The 24,113-nt window shown below is 33.6% G+C and overlaps 1 protein-coding gene across 1 annotated transcript; it reads right to left on the reverse strand.

Moving 5' to 3' along the window:
* Positions 1–185: 185 nt before the first annotated feature.
* Positions 186–24,056, reverse strand: LOC126822092 (serine/threonine-protein kinase Nek9). Its single transcript, XM_056100924.1, has 25 exons — positions 23,946–24,056; positions 22,903–23,080; positions 22,546–22,598; positions 21,987–22,057; positions 21,249–21,354; positions 20,396–20,445; positions 19,632–19,713; positions 18,762–18,866; positions 16,463–16,524; positions 16,051–16,162; positions 15,619–15,693; positions 15,207–15,269; positions 14,526–14,670; positions 13,762–13,962; positions 13,073–13,119; positions 12,289–12,450; positions 10,950–11,055; positions 9,938–10,099; positions 9,118–9,291; positions 8,728–8,778; positions 6,821–6,844; positions 4,523–4,710; positions 3,800–3,898; positions 2,966–3,052; positions 186–1,457 (listed from the first exon to the last, which is right to left on the reverse strand). Exons 1-25 carry the CDS (start codon positions 24,054–24,056, stop codon positions 1,398–1,400), a joined length of 2,574 nt encoding a protein of 857 aa, XP_055956899.1. The 3' UTR covers positions 186–1,397.
* Positions 24,057–24,113: the final 57 nt, after the last annotated feature.

Raw genomic sequence — 24,113 nt, forward strand, 5'->3', positions numbered from 1 at the left:
CAATTCGTGGGTACCGAATGGTGAAATTTAATGGTGGTCTGCCTCCGTTTACGGACTTGCTCCATTCTTACAATTAAATACCACACTAATTAAAATTGTTCAACATATTTAATACACGATTTAAACTATCACAGATATAAATGTTTTATGAAATAATAAATATTTTCATAAAGTATAACAAAAACTCAAAAGTAATATAGGTCATATCACACAAAACTCAAATAAATAAATGTATATTTTATCAAAATAAATTAAAATGTTTTGGATGGAATACTTTTATTAAACGCGACACAAGTAATATAGGTCATATCACACAAAACTCAAATAAATAAATGTATATTTTATCAAAATAAATTAAAATGTTTTGGATGGAATACTTTTATTAAACGCGACACAAGGATTAAAATTTAAAATCATATTACATTGTTTTTCTAAGATCTCGATATATACACAATAAGATTTTTCTATCATCAATGTAATCAACGATTACTGCCTGGAGAAAATCCTATTTATCTTTGGACGGATATATTACAAATTATATTAACTGATAATACTGGTAATAATAAAATCAAAGGAAAAATAAAATAAAACAAAAATAATTGTATTATTAAACAGAGTTTACAGTATTATATTGACTAGTTTTTATTCAGCCATTTCAGTGAACATAATGAAATAATTTTATCAGCATATAAAAAAAAGCTAGAATATATAATAACAGCAGTCATGAATAAACCCTAATCAACAAATACAAAGTATTTCATTTATAAACTACACATGAGAACAAATATCAATTTGTCATATAAGATATTTGAAAAAACAAAAAACACACAATTTTGTCTGATACAAGACTTGCATAAACGATGTCAATATAAATTTATAATACCACAATTCGACCCCTATAGACAGGGCCTCATTAAAACTGATGGGCTTCCATGTTTATTTAGAGCCTATTTAACACATAGACACTCAACAAGCAATTTGTGTGTAAATTTTCATCTAGAAAATATGGATCCCTTTTTAAAACTCCCTGTTAACACTGGGAATTTAAATGTGGCTCTTTCCATTGGGTCTGTCTATTGGTGGAGATTCAATTAATCAAGTTCAGTGTTCAGCAGAGCTTCAACAGTCTGGATCGAGCCTACTTTGTTCATGACTAAATCAAAGCTCCTGTGACTACATATCAACTCTCCTTTGAAACTACATGTTAGTAGCTTCTACCAATGCTAGCAATACTACTATAAACAATATGTTCAGAATCACCTCTAAATTTTCCAAGAAAACTTTCGATTTCTAATGTCAAGAAAAAAAAAACAACCTAAAAGATAATTTAAAAAATTGAGCAAGTTTTTATCAACACAGATGGTATATCAGTTTACAGAAGAAGTGTATACAACTGTTTAGGGATGTAAACGTAAACTTTTAATCAACTCTTCTTGTTTCTCTGTGGTTTCTTGAAGCTGTAAACAATTAGGTAAATTATTAAGTTATTATTTTAATTGGTTATAAGTTTATCCAAGTTATTAGAAAATCATGATAAATTTGATATAAAGAAATAGAAATTTAAGTAACCCTGGGTTGTGTAAGCACGATCTAAGACATCAAACTTAGGACATCCTGGTTAGTGAGCCAATGGCGTCAACACCTGTCTTGCACGTTTTAGGAGCGCTTTCGCTCCTGCTCCTCTCAATGCACCTTGACTTTCCTTCGCGGGAGTCAATGAAGACTCCTGCAAATTAGCTAAATCACTCTCCTAAATATTGAGATTAATACACTACTTTCAGTTTTTGTTTATTTTTAAACTGCTACATTCCAGCTATCAGTTTCAAGGATAATAATTCTGATGTTACCATATTCATCAAATATTAAACAAGACTAAAGCATAAATACAATTTGGCTCTCCTTAATTCAAGAAAATGTAGAATAACTTTTGCAATATAATTAAGAAGAGTTTTTTTTACGGGAGCTTTTTTCTCATTTTTGAAATTGGCAGGAGCTTTTTATGGCTCCCGCACAATTTTATAAACTTGAAGGCTTGCATTGCAACCCCATACTCACTGCTCCGCCCTGACTCCCATATAACCATCCTGTCATTATCTAGTAAAGATTGTCTTAGTTATATATTTAAATAATAAGCAGTCAGTCATTTTAGATGAGAGTAGCATACTGCAGATCACATTAATTTCAATACATATTTATATCACCCTCTTCAGATCACATTCATTTCATGATGCATTAATTTCTTGTCTGTTAGTATCAAAGCCTAATGAGGACATAAGTGGTGCATTTACTCATTCATCCCTTTATTAATTCCTTCCTTCATTTAATGACCAATGTGTTGTTATTGGTGGTGCTCGATTCACAGTCCAGAATGTCCTGAATTGACAGAATTGCAATGGAGTGACGCAGAATTCAGTCCTTTCACAGTTCTGTCATTCCCGACATCAGAGGTGGTATGAGTAGAATCGTGATGTAATTAAACACAACGTATATGTTTCGGCTGCTTGGTTTGTTGATATATTTAATTATCCAGTCACTTAGCCTGAAATACCCCTTTTCACTCGATTGTCACTATTTTTAGGATTGAGAGAATTCGTTCCCGGAACGTTCAATCGAGTACCCCCTTAATAACTTATTTAAATTTCAATATATTTCTTTAAATACCAACTATACCTGAAGCCATTAATCTTGTATGACTGCAACAAATGAAATGAAATTTTCCCCGAACGATTGCAAGGGATCTTTTACGTGCACCTTGGTTTATTATCCCATCCGAACAACTATACAGCTGTTCTTGGGGAACCATCCCGGAAAATCTGATGACTGCAACACATCGGGCATTATATGAAGAAAATAATTAATAATGCACGAATTATATCCCCATTACAAAAGTCCCTCCCTGATCGTGTTTTTTTTTATCTTACAGTAAAAAATTCAGATAACAGTTTATTATTAGAGTATATATTACCAGTTTATTTTCTTCTAAAAGTTTATCTACTTTAGCTCGGAGTTGAGCAATTAATATATCTTTATCAGCAGTTGTTCTACCATATATCTAAAATTATAAATCAGTAAAAAATAGATTTAGAATCATAATCAAAAAGTCATATTGTTCATAGAGTTCGACGTCCGGTTTCAACAAGAGTTTCCTTGGAAACTTGCCACTTCAGAAGCCCTCAGTCATGTTTGTGAGGCTAGTCCAACATAGGGTGAGAATGGGATTGCAAGAAAGGATATTTGTAACTTACATTCCCTGCTAAATAATCATATCTGATATTTATATCAGAGTAAGTCACACAGATATAACTTAAAAATTTGACTTTTTATTTCGGAGTATATCTCATAGATCGTTTAAGATATCTTTGAGAAACTTTGTACACACATAAACCTATTATAGTATTTGTGCCTTTTGACAATTAGAAATTTCTCAGATTTGATCATTTCTTAGTTTTCATGGAAATAAAATAGAGAGAGAGAGAGAGAGAGAGAGAGAGAGAGAGAGAGAGAGGATTTAACATCCACTGACACAAACTAGGTCATTTCAGGACTAACTCATGGTTCAATTTTATTTCAATAATTCACTTGCGCGTTGGGGTCTTTAGTAGTGGGAGGAAACTGGAGGACCCAGGAAAAACCCATGAGGTTGGACAGGCAACCCTACTCCTTGTCATGTACAACTGGGGAATCGAAACCCTGCCAGCTGACTCAATGACAGACCTTATGATACAGCGCGCACATGCTAACCATTCGGCCATCCAACCTCCCCGAAATAAATTAGACTTATATTTTAATGTATGCTTACCTCTTTTTCATCTTTCTCTGAAACTGGACTTAGATTACCAATTTCTAATAGATTACTTTCTTTACTGGGTATACGAATAATAGCAGCTTCTTGAAGCTCCTGAAACATGTACAAAATTAATTAGATACTTTTATACTGTTATACTTTGGAAAAAATATCAGATATACTTTAGTTTAAATATGCAAGACATACAATCTGGGTGAGGATTTTCTAGCCAGTTTTCCCATCTCAGTGGTGCAGGATAAAGAGAGAGAGAGAGAGAGAAATGGGGTTTAACGTCCACTCGACACAAACTAGGTCATTTCGGGACTAACATATGGTTTAATTTTTATTTCAATAATTCGCTTGCGCGTAGGGGTCTTTAGCAGTGGGAGGAAACCGGAGGACCCGGAGAAAACCCACGAGTTTGGACAGGCGACCCTACTCCTTGTCACGTACAACCAGGGATTCGAAACCGGTGCAGGATAAATGGCCCGGCAAGATAAACTGCCTCATAATATCGATGGCCCAGATGAAAAAAAAAAAACAGAGGTAAATTTATATCATTTCGTAGCATGTTAAAAATCCCTTGGCAGTAGAAAATTGAAATAAAGAGTAGGTTGTAACGTCGCTGCCTAGACAAAAGTTTCATCATGTCACACTGAATGGCATATTTGTTTCTTCGTTAGCCTGGTTGATGCATAAAATTAAGATGTTGAATCCAATTGTATTTTGTTTACTTACTGCTTCTAGCCATGGTGGTATAGAACTTTCATCTCTATTACCCGAAGAAGGTCGTGAATTGGGTGGAGATGCTGCGTTACTGGAATCAGACGTGAACGGAAGATCTTCACTACAAGCCGGTGATATTGGTTGACTTCCTTCAACAAAAGCACTGTCTTCTGGTACAGTTTCAAACGGAACTCGAGCCGCTGTAATAGTTTAAAATACATGTACACAAAATAACATGCTGTCAAAGGATCTTTCATTTGCAATTTCTATGAGAATACTGAACATCCAGAGGTGTTTATGAGGCCAAGGACCCGGGGAAAACCCATGAGGTTGGACAGTTGACCCTACTCCTTGTCACGTACAAGTGGGAAATCTAAATAATGGCAAACCATTAAACCACTCAACCCCCATCATGAAAACCAAGGAAGTGTATGAAATATTAAAGATGGGTTCCCGCGTAGAAACTGGGTGATTTAATGGAATATATGGACTAAAAACATATTCAAACTAATTAATTTGTCATAATTATGCTTCAAATCCTTCTCAAACATTGTAATTGCGAAGGAATGCCCTGCTATTAAAATTCGATCAAACCAGGTCATGTTTACATCACGTCTTGCAAATCAGAGGAGAATTCATTGCATACATAAGACGTTGTTGTCTTTAATCGCTTACTATTTATTACAAATATCGAATCCTTATTAAATTCTCGGATTATCCACTACCCGCGTCTTTTTCCGTCATTTTTATCTCTGAAAGTGTTGTACGTCTAACTCTTCATAAAGTTTATCAACTTGTACATCAAGCACTCAATGTTCGAGTTTGACCTTTGACATCAAGGGTGGAGAAACTCTTAATCGTCGGGCTGTTGATTAGGGGAACCCTTACATTTTTGTCCTGTATACGCTCCATGAGTGTTTTTCGGGGAATCCAGTATTTTTCTAGTAAGATTGGATATCTCTACTTTCCACATATACCAAAATTACCATACTTTTATTGGAAATAACCACCCGATAAATACTTTTCTGGGAACCCATCTTTAAGCCTGCTGTCCAGGCAAAATTTTCCTGCTTTGAACTGTGCACATATCTACAGAATTGTTTAATTTGTAGTTTAAGAGTGAGAATAAAATTGCATTTTGAAATCCATATAGTATGGTAACTAAGAAATATCATTTCTGATAAAATATGGGTTAAGGTCAACTTAAGGAGATAATTCAAGATGTTTTCTATATACACCTATAGCTTTTACGAAATAAAATGTGAGCTATCTGTCATTAGTACATCAAGTCTATCAAATATCAAAATATCTTCACTATTTCTCTACACATCTAACTTGAAAAAACATGCATGAAATGAATTGATCGACTGTTGAAACACTAAATCAGTCTAACCACTCTAAAGAAAATTCAAATGAAGGTAGCTACCCACTTAACAAAACAAATCAATTTTAATTCAATTGACCAAAATCAAAGAGGTCTAGGCATTTTAAGAGTTTTCATTTATATTGAAACACATCTACAATGTAAATATTCACAATGCAACAGACATTTAGGGCCACAGAAGTTTTTTTTAACCTTAAAACTTATAAAAACCCTAAGCAGTTAACACGTTTTTTAACCTATGAGGCTGATACGTACACAGCATAATGACCCAATGGACATTTAGAAACATCAACATAAACCTTGTGTATACATTCAGAAACATGCATATATTCTAAAGCTCAATCATCATGCTTTAGTCATTCCTAAATTTAAAATAACAGAAAATATACAAATGTTATTTACGATTATAGTTCTCATGCATAAATAATCAAATATAACAAGAGTGGCAGAGTTAGTAAATTCATTCAACATTCACAAAAGTTACAAAATATTATTAAGAAATAGTGGTCTGAATCCTAAGAGCATTGTGATAAAATAAGTTATTTCCCTTTATTAAAAAAAAGGGCCTTGAGCCTAGAATGATTATGGGATAGAGTGAAATGTAAGATGAATGTTTAAAGAAAACAATCCTTTCCTGTCATCTATATCCTCCTAAACCACAATTTATCATAAACTCCTCCTTCATTTAAGCACTACTTCAACAGCCAAACCGAAACTATGCTTTAGGTATGCATTTCAAGCAGCAGCATTCTTCTTGAGGCTTAGCTCATGAATCTTTGCAGCAGCATATTTTATTGTTGAGAACATTAAACAATATTTTAAGTAGGACTGACATATATGACACTTAAAGAACAAAATGTTAGGCATGAATATCTTGCAAGCAACAAAACAACATGGCATGTATGAACATCTAACTAATATCTTACCTTTAGGACTGTTTAATAAATTATCTAAATATTATAGAGATAATGAGAAGAAATCATACTAAACTATTAATATAGATACACACACGTATTTATGCTGCATTTGAAACCAATATTGAAATTTTAAAGAGGAGTTATGTGAGAGCTAAATTTGCCTATTGACTGGTATTTATCTGGCTTCAAATGTAATATGTTTTCTTATAATCAACTCTCTAACCTTCAGATGGCTTAGATATTGAGTGGATTAGATGGCCAGATAAATTAGGATGAAGCTAAAAACCGTCAGTCTTTGAAAAAAAAATTGTTATGCCAATATAAGGCAACCCAAAATGTCACTGAATGACATAATTTTAAAATGTATGTGCTCAATTAAGAAAGGTTTTACTAGTATTTTCAATAAACTCAGTTGGAATTTCAGCACTGTTGGTTAATCTGACTACTTTTGTCATTCATCTTTTCATTTCTGTTTTTCTTCTCTTTTATCCTAGTTAGGGATATGGTGTCTGTAGGTTCATGGCTAGGGTTAGCCATCAGTGGGAGGGGGCCACAGGGTTAGGGTTAGGGCCGCCTAAAAAAGTAGTCAGATCAGCCAACAATGCCGGAATTTCTAATGATTTAGGAAATATAAAATATGTATCAAATAATTCTGACAGGTTTCATACTTAAAAGATTTCAAATGCAGCATAAGAGATACTGTAAAACAAGAAATTGATAGATTAAACATACATTATGCAAGAGCTAAATCTGTCAATTGCAGGTCTTTTTTTTAGGCCTGAAATGTTATCTAAATTATTAATTAGTCATTAATTAACTTATCCAGACCATAATCAAATCTAGATGGCATCTCTAGCCTGCGATCTTTAGTGGATTATGAGCAGATTTACTGCATAACTTTCCGTCACGATTTAACGATTAAATAGATAATCAAGACTATGCTGTTTATCGTACTGACTTTAGTGATGATGATCGAGGCTAGGCGGAAATTTCAATCGCTTAGTTCTTGGTTCATATTGGATCAATTTGAATGAAATTTTCAGTAAATTGCCTTTACATTATCTAGTTTTTAACTATTATAGTGAGAACTGCCAACTCGTTATCAAATCTCCCATAATGTATCTTTAACTTCACCAATCACATTAATTTCAATACTAATTTCTGTTTTTAAAATATCTTGTTTCACAGTAGAGAGCAACAGATAAAATAAAAACATAAAAAAAGACCCCAAAACAACATATTTTAAAGCTGTCAATCGTCATTTAAGGGATTTTGGGATCTACCATATCGTGAAAGTTAAATTTCCAAAAGGAATATCAGTCGCAATATTCAGCAGATTATATAATCAAACCAATGCCACCTAAAAGTGTAAGTAAAACCTATAAGGACTGGGTAAAATCTAATTGAATCCTACAGTAGATATTTTTGTTTTGTTTTCTTGATGAAAATGTTAAATAATCAGTTTAGCATGGATTAAATTGTAAAAATTCAATACTATCCAAATGACAACCAGCAGCTTTATTAAACTTAATCTTGATCTAATAAAGACTTTTAGAAATTCTCAAAATTTTGGATATATTTCTACAATCTGATCAAAGAGCAAACAAAGGCTGTGCAAAAAAGGTTATCAGGGCGATCTTCGGTTGCATGGATTTTCGCACTATAGTTCAACCTGTGGTCGTGACCAGCCATACCATACAATAGAGCATGGTCGGGATAGTTCAGACAGTAGTCACAACCATAGTCTACATCCGAAGGTCGCCCATAAAGCACTGTGCTCTAATGGACTATGTCTTTTTAAAAACTTCATTATTCCCTCTCCAAATAAAGAAATTAGCTTAAGAAATAGCTTTACAGGAAAAAACTGAAAGGCAACCAGAAATATAAAATTATATCATAGGATTTTTAAAACTTACATTTTGGTGAAGAAACTCTTGGTTTTAGAGTTTTCTGATTCAGTACTTTTTCTGAAAGAAATCCGATTTAGAAGTTTCAAAATAAAATAGAAAAACAGTCTTATTATTAATAACTGTACGTTCATATTTCCATAAGTAACTTTATAAAACTTTTCTGGTTGAAACTGGTAGTGTACTCTAGGCTCAATTATCAAGTACACAACCCTGATTAATGATAATGACAATAAAAGACATTAGATAAACACATATCCTATAAAACAGCATGAATAAACAGGTGATGAGGTAAAAGTGAGGTTTGTGAGAAATCATTTATCCCAGTGACAAAATAAAAACAAATAAAATCCTCTGAGAGCCAGATTATTTTTTTTTTGTATGGTGTAATTGTCTTACCTGCTATAATAATAGTATTCCAGTGATGCGATGATAAATATGGTACAACATGTAAAGATCCGAAGATGGGACGAGGTAAAGACGTACATTTGGTACTGGTCTTTTTACCCTGTTCTTTAAAGATGGCACCCAACTTGCCATTCTCACCATTTCCCCATGAATATAACTGACTATCTGGAAGATATAATAACATTTTATAAAGCTAGAATGTATTTATAAACATAACCAGGTGAAGCAGGAGATGTTGGCCCTTTCAAGATCCAGAAACAGGTGAAGCAAGATATGTTGGCCTTTCAAGATCCATAAACAAAGAGATGCAGGTGACAAAGCTAGGCAAGGAGAGAGAGAAATGGGGTTTATCATCCACTCTACACAAACTAACATATGGTTTCGGGTCTAACATATGGTTCAATTTTATTTCAATAATTTGCTTGTGTGTAGGGTTTTTTGCACGGGTTAAACCATTCCGCCACCCAACCTCCATTGTTAGGTGAGGGGTCATGGTTAGTGATTTTACATGTAAAAATTATAAATCTAACTATGTTTTTTTATCTTTAATTTAAAGATGTCTTCCCATGTACAAACTGTACACGATTTGAAGATGTATTTGAAAAGTAAAAGATATTCAAACTAATTCATATATGAATGTCTTTCAGGGAATCCAGTATTTTTCTGGTAAGATTGAATGTCTCTCTACTTTCCCTATATACCAAATATGCCATGTTTTTAATGGAAATAACTACCCTGTAAATATTTAGTGGGAATGTATCTTTAATAACAGATAATGTTTCTAAAAAGTTGAACATATCAGAAATATTACCATCAGTAGCTGCTACAGTAAAACCATCTCCACATGAAACTTTTTCTACCTTTTTACTGACTAGAACACCACCGACACGATTTAATGTACTTCTCTTCTTATAATCTCCTAGTCCCAACTGACCGTATCTATTACAACCAAACGTATACAAACAACCATAAACTATTAAAAAAAAATATATATAAAAACATCCATAAAATATACAAAAAAAAACATAAACTATACAAACAAATTATAAAGACAACCATAAAATATACAACAAAAAAATATATAAAAACAACCATAAACTATACAAATGAAATGAAATGGGGTTTAACGTCCTACTTTTCTGCTTCGAACTGGGCTAATGAAGACGGGTATAAACTTGACACAAACCAGATCATTTTGGGACTAACACATGGTTAAATTTTATTTCAATAATTCGCTTGCATGTACGGGTCTTTAACGTGGGAGGAAACCAGAGGACCCGGAGAAAACCTGTGAGGTTGCACAGGCGACCCTATTCCTTGTCACATACAAGCAGGGAATCGAAACCACGCTACTTGACTCAATGACAGACCTTATGATGCAATGCGTGCTAACCATTCGGATCCCCCCCGCCTTTTATCTTAAATAGAATCAGGACCTCAATCGATGGCACGGTGAGTATGGTGCTTTTTCACTAATCAGGAATTCTTAGCTTCACTCTCAGTGTTCCTCAAAATTTTCTAGCTAGATTTCCCCTTATCACTGGTGCAGGATAGAGGGCCTAGCAAGGAAAGGAGTTTAGTGGTTGGGATGGGACAAAAATCCAAGGTCATGTGTGTTTCAAGGCTATATGTCCCTCATTACAAGATGTATACCCAACTTCATGAGCCCAGTTGGTGCTGCGAAGAAAGACTTTTTATTCATTTTCTTTCCACAGAATCTTATGTGAGCCTTGGTTAAGGAGATCAAATTCTGAACATAAATCTCCAACAATAATTTAAATTTGTTTAAATATTTGAGATAAATATCAAAATAAAGCACTTACTATCTATACAAGCTGAATGACTAGTACCAGGTGATACAGATATTATATGTTGTCTACTCAGTGGTTTAACTGTACTGAACATATATTTACATGGTATATCAAATACCTGTTGAATAAAAACCACAAAAATACCTGTATTACGTAGATATAAAATAACAAATTTTTCTAGATATGCAAATTGGGAGAGAGTGAGAAATAAGACCTATCATCCACTTAACATTAATCAGATCATTTTAGGACATGTGGAATATTTTTATTTGAATTATTTGTTTAAACACAGGTGCTTTTAGAAGTTGGGGGAGGGGCATAATCTTGAGGGATTTCTTTAGCCATTGCTGGATAGGCTTCTGAAACTTGAGATTTTGAGGGAGTGTGTCTATTCTTCCCATGCAAACAAATCTCTCCTAAGTACAGCAACATGATCTAGGACAGTGTTTTAAGGTATCAAAAATGCCCAAAGTATTGTTCGTCTCCAAACAGTATTGTTTACATTGTTTGCCATTTTGATAGCCTCGTTTGTCTCGCAATTAGTTTTTCTGCAATATTCTGCTATGCACTGGTTAATTGGGCATAATAAATTTTGTGAGTCATGACGTAACGTTATATAAACATATTTGGAGCTCTGTTTAAAACTGAATGATATTGTTACACAGTTAGGTATTGGTTGTTAAACGGACTATTGACCAGTCATAATTTGGAGCAGAAATTTGCTTTCGTTACAGCAGTTTTTGAGTGGGGTGAGAACTATGAGGGAGGGCCTACACGGTGTCTCAGTGAGTAAGATGCTGGCTCACTAACCAGGATATCCCGGCGTCAGCCAAGTAAGTTTCTCAGTATTTCTAATCCTGGTGTATAACAGTGACAGCATTGGGTATGTCCGTTTTCGTTAACCCCGTCACGGCAGAAAAGTAAAAAGTTAACCCATATTTTATTCGTTTTTTATCAAAAATTATAACTGAAGTTATTTTACAAAAATAAATCATGTTGCAATTTTAGAATTATATTTTTTCTTTCATTACATTTTTGGGTTTGTTATTTTTTTTTTATAGAAAATGAAATGAAATGGGGTTTAACTATTCTGCTCCGACTGGGCTAATGAAGACGGGCATACAGTGTGCTATGAGGGAAATTTTGCCCAGACAGCAGTGCTACGGTCTACTTTTATTGTGAATTTCAACTGCCAAGGGATATTTTACATGCACGCCAATGTCTGCACAGGACCATGATTTTTTGTCCCATCCAAAGGACTATACTTTGTCTCTTGCCAGGCCCTCTGTCCTGCAGCTCTGATAAGGGTTTAAATAATAGAGGTATTGGTAAAATCAATTAGTTTTCTCACCCTTTTCTTTCTTTTTCTAAGACCAGACGTTTGTGAATTAAATCCTAATTTATTATTTTCATTACTTCCACTCGCTAGCAGACGGCCATTAGTTGCTATTAGAAACGTGCCATCAAAACCAGCACATACATGTTTAATGAAATGTTTTCCTGGAATTGCAACCTAGTAAAGAAAACAAATAAATTTTATTTAAAAAAACACAAAAATTTAAGAGATATATGCCCAACCAAAAGTTATCATGCTCAAGTACAAACAACATTCTGAAATATGAAAGTAAACAGTTGAGGGAAACAAAAGTTAATAATTCTAGAAAGTTTTATAGTTACATTTTATAGTAATTTTATAGTTACATGGTGGAGGTCGATCGTAGCCATGTTTGAAAACGGGGTAAAAAGAGGATTTTTCAAAATATGCTTGTTTTAAGGTGTGTAAATTGACGAACAGGTCCCAAGATATTTTGGTCAATTTTTAATACAAGCTGTCATGACCGGCATATATAACTGAGTTGGAATCTATGGTCGAAACATAATTTGAATAAACAGATAACATTTCAAGGATACTCCATGGAACATCCTGGATTCAAATTCTCTCGATCAAACTATCCATCAATTGAAGACAATTAGAAAACAATTTTATCAATTTGTTAAAAGCCTTACTCTAAATTGAGCATTCTCCTTGGTCTCATATTAAATTCCTGTCAGGGTGAGACATATAAAAGATGTAAAATCTTTTTACATGACTAATGGAATCTAATGAAATATGATAAAAATATAAATAATTTTACCTTCTGTGGTGTGGTGTGGTCATCCTCAGAACCCAGCCCTAACCTACCTGAATATAAAAATATGTGGGAAAATCTTAGTTGGTAAGAGAATTTTGCTTGGACAGCAGCATTTCTGACAACTTTTTTATGATTTCCAACTGTTAAAGAGGTCTTCTTTTGGTTTCAAATGTTATATGGATTATCATTTAGACATTTATTAACCTGACGAGCCTACAATTAACTCTCTAGATCACTGACTGGCAGAGATTTAAATGGATTTAAACAACCATTACTACGATAATAAATGATCTACACTATATCTTCAAACGTTCATAACTTCATTTAGAATAAGTAATTTGAATGAAATTTTCATTTTTGATAATCTATTTTTGAACCATTATAGCATGAACATTTAGCTCTTTATCTAAATCTTACATAATGTATCTTTAAATGATCTTATAAATAATAACGGTGAGAGTGTCCTCATTGAAACCTTGCAGTTAATAAACCTATTGAATGTTATCCATAAAACTGTCTGTTTATTATATATCGCTTTCACTAAATGTCTTTCAATGATACGATCTTATAAATACATGCCAATAAATACCAGGTGGACCGGAATACTTTGTTTTATATGACCCTATGCTACCCTGGGCTACACTTACACTATTATCAAATCTGACTCAAAATATTTCTGAATATGAACTTACCAAATTCACCACATCCCCAAGTGTAAACGTCGCCATCTTTAGTTAAAGCTACACAATGTGAATCACCACATGATATTTCCTCTATAGGTATGGATGTAAAATAGTTGATTGGTACTGGTGATAAAATATCACCTTCTTCACTGGTATCACAGCCGACACAGCCATAATAATCGGATCCAAATCCATATAATTTACCTTCATCTAAATTAATATAAAGATTATTATGACAAGCCTTTCAGGGCATTAAACATCCTACTTTTCGTAAATTCCAACTGCCAAGGGTTTTTTTTACACAAAGGAAAACATATACACAAGACCTCAGTTTTCTGTTCCTTCTCAAAAACTAAACACTGTTCCTTGCCAAGCCCCATGTCCAGCACAACTGACAGGGGGAAACTATGCTGGGAAATCATGAGGAACTTCCTCAGCCAACACTGGGTTTGAGCACAGGGCCTCCTATTTAACATCCACTTGACACAAACTGTCATTTTGGGACTAACATATGGATCAATCTTATTTCAATGAGTCTTTAGCAGTTGAAGGAAACCGGAGGACCAGAGGAAACCCACAAGGTTGGACAGGTGACCCTACTCCTTGTCACGTACAAGCAGGGAATCGAAACCACTCCACTTGACTCAATGAAAGACCTTGTGATTTCACTCTCACACATTAACCCACTAGACCTCCTCTCCCCTTTCCCCCCACCTCCTGGCTCAAAGAATTAATAAGTTTTGATTTATTAAACAGGGAACAATGCGTATTACCTGTTACACAGATGGTAAAATCTGTACCACATGATACTTGTTTAACTGGTATTCCTGATAAACCCTCTACTAGTTTCGGTATCTTATAACCAGCAGTATCACCATGTCCTAGTTGACCCACCATACTACTACCACCTTGTGAATTCTAGGAAATAAAATAAAATGAAATAAGGTTTAACATCCTACTTTTCTGCTCTGACTGAGTTAATGCACACAGTCATACACCACACAGTATGCTATGAGGGATATTTTGCCTAAACAGCCACGTTTCTACATACTCTTTGTCGAATTCTTACTGCCAAAGGTTCTTTACATGAGTAAACCAATTTAAACGACTAAATGCTGTTCCTTGCCAGTCCCCCCAACCCTGTCCTGCACTGACAAGGGGAAACCACACTGAAAAATCTAGGGGACTTTCTCAATGAACACTGTGATTGAACCCAGGAAACCCTGGTTAATGGGCCAGCGCCTTACTCACTGAGTCACTGTGGTTCAGATTCTATGAAAACAAATCTTGATAAATATAATAATTGTTTATGTATTGTATATCCAAGAGTATCACGATGTCCCAGTTGGCCCACCATATTATTATTAACACATAAAGTAATGACATGCTAGAAAACACTAAACAACAAATGAGAGATCATGCAATGTATTAAAATAATTTCCTATATTTCTTACGGCCCAAGTAAAAACTTCTCTTTCAACAGTTACTACAGCAAAATGAGATTCACCACATTCAACCTAAAAACACAAATAACTTTTAATTAACTTTGAACTCCAGTTGTTGGAGATCTAACAACTTTCTTATTGTGTATTTTAATACTTCCACAGAGGTCTCTCATTTCAATCAGATTGATCGGTCTTGACTGACTGACAGTGAAATTGACTGGTTGGAGAACTTACCTATCAGTCAATTTAAATGTCATAAAATCTGAATTACAATGAATTTAACCCATAAAAGACATTACATACAATTAAATTTATAGTCTTAATGTGTAAAAGACTCAAATTTGGATAATATCAAAAATTGTTATAATCTTTTGTAAAATATATCTTTCTAAGGTGAAGTAAACAAAATGCATTTAAATACCTGAATTGGACTCTTTTCTTTAGTGAAGAATTCAACTTTTTGTGGGGTAATTTTTCCACCTCCCCAAATATAAACCTATAATTAAAAGGTAATATTTATGTTTATTTATATGTCGCAACACTCCACAGTTTTAAACAGTCTAAATAAGGCATAATTGACCCCAAACAGGTGCTATGAAATATAAACATTCAATTTTATAATTCCAAAACATTCTATTTCATAGCAACCAAAACATTCCAATTCATAGCAACCAAAACATTCTATTTCATAGCAACCAAAACATTCTATTTCATAGCAACCCAAACCCAAACATACACAAAATCAAAGCCAAATATTTACAAGGATTCCTTGACAAAATATAACTAATATTTTCAGAAAAAATATATTTCTTATACAAAAGCTTTATAATAAATACCAGTGAAAATAACCTACCTCACACATTTGAGCTTTGACAACTGGGACTGTCGTTTCTGATACAGAACAAGCAGTTAATCTCGCTTTTCTAGCAACTGAATTTAATTCCCATACTTTCTTCTCTAAATCACTAAAAATTATAACAAAACAACATGTATTCAGGCCTAAAAAATAGGGAGAATCTCAGAGATTCAAACAGTTGAAACTCAGAATATTTGTAGATACTTGCACAATGCCAGCAAACATTTGGACATTCGGCTCTGGGCAACAAAGAGACTTTTGAAACAAAATTATTCTTTTGAATAAATCTTAAATACTTGTGTTTAGGAGAAGATATCTTAAATTAGAATTTTTATCATGAAAACACTGTATTTTTTTTTCAGTAACAGCCATTTACTTTGTAACATATGAAACGTCCAGTTAATCTTACCCTTGTTTTGTAAAAAGTGAATTCTTCAAGATTTCTTCCGAGACTGGTCTATTGGCAGGTTCCTGTATAAGAAAAATACAATCATTATGTTTGTACTGTGAAAATAACAAGCTATCTTACAGCGTGGAAATGAAATAAAATAGGGTTTAACGTCTACTGTTTTGCTCCGAACTGGGCTAATGAAGACGGGCATACACCATACAGTGTGCTATGAGAGAAATTTTGCCCAGACAGCGGCACTACGGCCTACTCTTATATTGAATTCCAACTATCAAGGGATCTTTTACGTGCATGCCAATGTGTACACAGGACCTCTGTTTTTCGTATCACCCGAATGACTAGACAGCTGTCCTTGTCAGGCCCTTCGTCCTGCATCACTGACAAGGGGGAACCACGCCGGAAAATCTGGATGAACTTTCTTGGCCAATGCAGGGATCGAACACCCGACCTCCAGGCTACCGAGCCAGTGTCTTTTTTTTTTCTTGTAAGTATGTTTCTTCATGAACTACATAATCATAATACACTGTACATACATTTTAATCATGGAATAGCACAAAACATTCTTAGTTAATTAAAAGCATTATTTTTGTTTATTTGATTTTATTTATTTTTAAAAACAAGAAAAAGGAAAAGACAAGAAATAAATTCCAGAATCAAAATACAGAACCATTGACACATTAACACATTGATGAAATAATAAATCAATAAATCAATGGATCAATATATTAATTCATAAATATATTTATATTAGGTTAATTAAAATATGTATTAAAAGGTTGTGCTATTCAATTTGAAACTTCAATCAAGATATAATTACACAAATTTACATAGTATGTACATATGATGTTAAAGCTATTGTTGCTAATCTGATATTCAGTAAGGGTAATCTAAGTCAATACGAATACTACAATTCATAGTTAAAAATCAAAAATTAGTTACTTTATCGTTTTCTAATCATTTATATTTAATAGTGGATTTATGGTGTTTTAACAATTACAAAGCTTAGCTTATATTTACGAGCTGATAAGATTTTACACAATAAGTAGCAGACTAGATTTCTGCCGTCTGCGCGACGCTGTGTCTCAGTTAATGACCTTAACTATAGACTGTGCCAGGTATGCAAGCCTTTACTTTCCAGTTCTATTTTAACACTATACATCATAGAAGTCTTGTTCTTCCAGTGCTCTTACAATTTAACACTGAAAAAGGCTATTGTAAACCTGTTAAGGCACACCACTATCTTACCTACATCTTGATTGTTTTGTTTGTTAGTCACTAAATATAGTAAATTTTGGGACATAGAGGTTTGTCATTTAATTTTGAAGCCTATTTTCATGTGAACAATGTTCAACAATTGTCAGTGTGATTAGAATTTATCTTTAAAATGTAAAACAGTAAGGTTCTTATATTAATATTTGAAAGAAGTGTAATGGGTTTTAACCTCTCAATGCTCTGTTCCCACTAGCTCAGGAAAAGGAAATGAAATGAAATATGCTTTAACGTCCTACTGTTCTGTTCCGAACTGGTCGGCCTACTCTTATAATGCGTTTCAACTGCAAAGGAATCTTTAACGTGTATGCCAAGGTGCACACAGGACCCCAGCCGCTCTTTGCATCCGAACGACTAGGCATGTCCCGCGCCACTGTCAAGGGGAAACCGTCAATAATTTATGTTATCATCAAAAATATTAATTATCTCTATCCGTTATATAAAATTTTCTCTTCACACTTTAGGGGTATAAGCTAACACATGTATAAGTCTAGTTTTGTTTCTTTGTTACAACACCAAAAATCCTCTAAAACATGTATATAACTAACATTTATGGAGATAAATAATATTTAATATCACAACAGAAACTAGTCAGTAAGCTAAGATTTGAAAATTTATTATATGACACTATGCAGTCAATGTCAATGAAAAAAAAAATTACGACAAACTTTAATTTAAACCGTAATCTTATATATAGTTCGATATATGGAGATTTTAAACCTAATTATAATTTTAAGAACAAACTGTACCGAGCCAGCGTCTTAACCACTTAGCCACCGCGATCCCCGCTTACAGTGTGGCCTTTGTGTTTCAAGTGACAAGACTGTAGATTTTTAATGCTTTTTGACAATTCTATTGTAAAAAAACAGCTCCCCAATCATCAGCTGAAAGGCTACAACTTCACTTAAGCTTCTCATTATGCTTGAAAAATATTTATGAATGTCTTGTTTACCTTCTTTAAAAGAAGTAGTTCATGTGTTTTGTTCATTTCGAATTCAAAAACATTAATTTATAAGTCAGTTTTCTTTACCTTTTGTAAAAGTTGGCTGACTAGTTTCTGCATTTCTTGTGAATAAATTGAGCTAATATCACTCTGTTGATTGAGGACAATATCTCTGGCTAATTTCAATGCATTCTACAGAAAACAAAAGACATTTATTCTGAAAGGTTATATATAAAAAAATCCAAACACAAATTCTACTAATGAAATCATAAAATCATTGAATATCGTAAAATAATGCAAAAAGCTATATATTTATGGACTACATATATAGCTATAATAGCTCAAAAATAGATAATGTAAAATGAAAATATTGAAAATGTCATTCAAACTACTTCATTCTGAGTCAAGTTGTCACTGTTTGTAGTTTTGACAAGATGTGTGCATAGTGCATAATTACGGCACTGGTATATTCGAGTCTTAGCCTCGCTTTCCCATTTTTAAATTAAATTTTTAAATGGTGAACCGTTCTAGTTTAGTTAAAATCTCAAGTATCTGATGCCATTTAGAGTTTATTATAGTCTGGATAGGTTAATTAATGTCTAATTAATATAACATTTCAGGCCTAAAGGAAGTCCTGCTATAGGCAGATTTATCTCTTGCATGATGTATCCTTAGTTTAATAAAGATGAGAATACCGTCGTCAAAACTCAAAACATTGCATGTTGATAGAATGATGTTGCTCTGTGGCAATGATATGACGATCTTGGGATCATTCATCATTATGTCTGATTACCAGTAGATAATATATCACATAACAACAGAAATCTAAATTCATTGTTAATGAGTGTAATGAATGAGTTATGCCTAAACCAAAGGTGATCTGTTAGAGCTCTCAATTTACTGATAAATTATTGCCTATTCACAGTTCACAGACAAAAACAGTCACAAAAAACCTACTGAAGCTTCAAATGTTCTCCTTAATGTCAGCAATTCATATAAAACACAACCCAGAGCCCAAATATCACTCTTCTGATTATATCTGAAATAATAAGGTGTTCAATATGTTATACTAGAATACTTGGTATGGAATATATAATCCTTATGTTTATTAAACAGCAAGGTTTCAACAAGATTTCAAAAGTCGTTCCAAGCATTAAAGATACATTATGTAAGATTTAGATAAAGAGTTGACCATTCTTACTATAATAGTTCGAAAATAGATAATGTAAAATGAATAATTTGAAAATGTCATTCAAATTACTCTATTGCGAGCGAAGATATTTGCCTTTGAAGGTTTGACAAGAAGTGTGCAATAATTTCAACCACCTTACTGGTTGTACGAAGCTAAGTCTCGTTCCTCCATTTTTATCTTAAATCAAAATATTGCTGAACTGTTCTGAACTGTTCAAATCTATTTAATATCAGAGAAATCCGATGCCATTGAAAGTTGATTATGGCCTGGATAAGTTAATTAATGTCTAATTAATAATTTAGAAAACATTTCAGGCCTAAACATAGACCTGCAATAGGCAGATTTAGCTCTTGCATAATGTATGTTTAACATTTATGTCACAGTGCGATTAACTAGAGCTAGACAAGAGATCTTAAATCGTTGGTAGATTACAGATTTGTCGCTGAGATTTTAGACCACCAGGCAATCGAATCATCCATGCACCTGATGATAACGTGACATTGTATATATTATATGAAATATATCTTACTTGTGTCCCTGCATCAGCTCTGGTGACATATAATATGGTGTACCAACTAGCTGTAAAATATAGCATTTAATTCATCAATTAAAACTTTCATCTAAGAAAAGATATTTGCAGTCCAAAATAACTTTCACTATACAGAAAAATTAGTATATGAACATTTTAAACAGTTTTAAATCAATTTTTGATACTTTTATTCATAAAATTTGCAGTAAGACAAAAAGAGAGGACTGTTATTATAAGGGGAGTTGTATTTATTCATTTATAACTACCTCCATTATGATACATGAATATGATAATGCTTTGACATCCTAAACCATTAGTTTCTTGTTTCATGTAAGTATGGGTTTGGCTCACTAGCCTGGAGAGAGAGAGAGAAATGGGGTTTAACCTCCAATTGACACAAACTAGGTCATTTGGGGACTAACATATTGTTAAATTTTTATTTCAATAATTCATTTGCGCGTAGGGTTCTTTAGCAGTGGGAGGAGACCAGAGGACCCGAAGAATACCCACAAGGTCAGACAGACGACCCTACTCCTTGTCACGTACAAATGGGGAATCGAAACCACGCCAGTTGACTGAATGACAAGACCTTATGATACAGCGTGCACATGATAACCAATTGGCCATCCAACCCCCTCACATTGTCACATACAACCGGGGAATCGAAACCTCGCCAGTTGACTCAATGACAGACCTTATGATACAGCGTGCACGTGCTAACCATTCGGCCATCCAACCCGCCATGTACCAATGATCTCAGGGCATATTGCCCATTTTTATTAGCAATGTTGGAGCAGAGAAAAGTCAAAAGCTAAATCCCATTTCTTTTCTTTTTTTGTTCTACAGTGCTTACTGTTTCAGCCATACCACTCTGAGATTGCATTATCTTTGATATTCCAAAATCACCAAGTTTCAATAATCCTGATTTGGTTAAAAATATATTCAGTGTTTTTATATCCCTGAAAATATATGAACAATAGGGGTTATTTTACCTTATAAAACTTGTCACAATTTGTGTTGCCTATTCTGGATATATCAATTTAGTCAGGGGCCCATCAGCCCTGATTGAAAAATATAAATCGGTACATATTTCTTTCACAATAAACATAATTCATCTACAATTCCACTGACAAATGAAATGGCCTAAATCTGAAGAGAAAAATGGTCTATGAGTGGAATGTGGAATAGGTGAATCAAGCAAGCTTTGTTTTCTTGTCATTTCACATTTTCATCACCACATGGGGGCCCGCAAGGAAACCAGTTGGTCTGAGGACCCAGAGCTACCTAATCTGCCCCTGGATATAATTATCACCGAATAGTCTTAACTTTGTAATACTGGTAGAAAGCACTATTTTGGTTCAATAACTGGAAGGTGCAAACTAGGTCATTTTGGGGCTAACACATGGTTTAATTTTATTTCAATAATTCGCATGCGCGTAGGGGTCTTTAGCAGTGGGAGGAAACGGGAGGACCCGGAGAAAACCCACGAGGTTGGACAGGCGACCCTACTCCTTGTCACGCACAACCGGAAGGTGCAAAGATCAGAAACAAGAAATACTTTGGTTCAATAATCACAAACATCCATTATTACCTGTGTATGATTCCATACTCATGAATATATGCCAGAGCTGATGTCATCTGAAACAAATACCAAATAACAGTCTGAAAAGAGAGAGAGAGAAATGGGGTTTAACATCCACTCAACACAAACTAAGTCATTTCTGAGCAAAGATATTGTACAATTTTATATTTCAACAATTTGCTTGCAAGTAGGGGTCTTAATCAGCGGGAGAAAATGGGAACCCCAGAGAAAACCCATAAGGTTAGGCAAGTGACCCTACTCCTTGTCACTCACAAGTGTGAGATAAAAACCATGTCACTTGACTCTACAACAGACCCTATGATCTAAAGTACATATGTCAGACCATTTGTCCACCCAACCCTCAAACAGATACAAAAATATGTACAAATCAAGAATCGTCAAATTTACCCTGAGTAAGTGAAATTTAACTGTAAAGAAAATTTCGCCCAAATTCGGAATGCTTGACATATCCATATCTTTTATGTATCATCATTGATATACTTTACTTGTATCCATGGAAATTCAAAAATTCAACTATAAATTCCCAAATTAATTATTCTATACCTACTTTTTCTGGAAACAGGCTGGTTTGGTTATAAATCTTTTCATACAATGTACCATCTGAAATGCATATAACATATTATTACCATAAACCCATATTTTACTCATACCAGATCAGCTTGTGACATACCTGAATTTTGGACACCCAATTGCAATTTTCTTCAATTAAAAATGTTTCAGACTCATAACTGAGTACCTTCCTTCACTTTTACACAAATGATGGGTTCCACTGACTACAGACATGTTAATTCTAGATCCCTATAAACAATATAATACACAAGCTTTTCGCTATTATATTGTATTTGTGTGAACAGTTCTATCCTGTAATCTTAATATATATGTATCTATAGAAATCTAATATTACCATTTGCATACTCCATTTCAATAAAGAGAGTATCTCCATCAATAAAATGATTATAATAAGATACAATATTGGCATGATCGAGAAATGATAAAATATCAATCTCATTCTGTGAATCTCTTCTTTCTTTATCTCCACAGTTCGCTAAGTTAATCTCTTTCCATACCACTAAACTGTTATCCTGAAATAATAATAACAAATAAATTTATGAATACAAGCCTGGAAATAAGGCACCTGTCAAAGACATTGTATGGCACAAATTCAGGATTTTTCAGGCACTGCCCCTCTGGTGCCTGTCATTTTGTTCGTTATAGATCTTTATTTTATTAGTGTTTTTATTAATAAATGTCCAGCACAAACTCAAAATGTCAGGTACCAGATTATTATATTAGTGCCTGACATTTTATCATGTACAGTTAAAATCATTATATATTCTCAGACAAATTGATTATTTAATTTAGAAAACGAAATAATTAAATAATCAATTTGTATAATAATACATTTTAGCATTGATTAAGCCATGAAAATCAGATATGTTCCAAAAAAAGCAAACAAGGATTAGCTTCTTTAAATTTCTGTTAATTTATTTTGGGTTCCATGTATGGTGGAGACTGCCACTAGCTTGTTTATATCCTATGTAGTCAGTTTAGAGTATACAGATCATTGCGAAACTATCAGTATTTGTAAATACTGAACTAACTGCAGATAATTGAACAGAACTGAACAAGTTTCCAGAGTGATATTCATTAGCTGAATAGCTGAGTCGGTCCAGAAAAGTGGGACATTAAACTGCATTTTCTTTTTGGAATTCAACTTCCAGAATATTGTAAATCAGACGCTTTTGAGGAATTACCAATATACATAATTTATAAACAAGCCTTTGAACTTGGAAAAGTATTAATTTATTCTAATTTTATTGGTTGAATTGTTTATCAGCTGATTGCTGGGTTAATGAATAATGTACGTCCGCACCAACTGCTTTTATATTTCTAAAAGATACTGTTATTATAAGTGCACGGATATTTTGGCATGCTTTATTTATTAACCTCAGTTTTTCTATACAAGACGGCTTCTCCAAATGCCCCTTTACCCAATACACGGATCAAAATATAAGATGTTTCCTGGGGTTCTGCAAATTCTGTCACTTCGGCCGCCATGATGTAAACAAATGTACAGGAAGCAGCTTGTACGCATGTCTTTTAAAAGATAGCCAA

Source organism: Patella vulgata, chromosome 5 (genome assembly GCF_932274485.2).
Source record: "Patella vulgata chromosome 5, xgPatVulg1.2, whole genome shotgun sequence".
Lineage (NCBI taxonomy): Eukaryota > Metazoa > Mollusca > Gastropoda > Patellidae > Patella > Patella vulgata.

What these genes read in the sequence shown, in the direction of transcription:
- LOC126822092 (XM_056100924.1), bottom strand. Translation starts at nt 24,056, where the DNA reads ATGGCGGCCGAAGTGACAGAATTTGCAGAACCCCAGGAAACATCTTAT. An exon ending in TCACTTTTTACAAAACAAGG is followed by an intron (nt 16,163 to 16,462) that starts GTAAGATTAACT and finishes TATAATTTTTAG; the next exon opens with TGATTTAGAGAAGAAAGTAT. An exon ending in TTTTAGAAGAAAATAAACTG is followed by an intron (nt 1,458 to 2,965) that starts GTAATATATACT and finishes AATTGTTTACAG; the next exon opens with CTTCAAGAAACCACAGAGAA.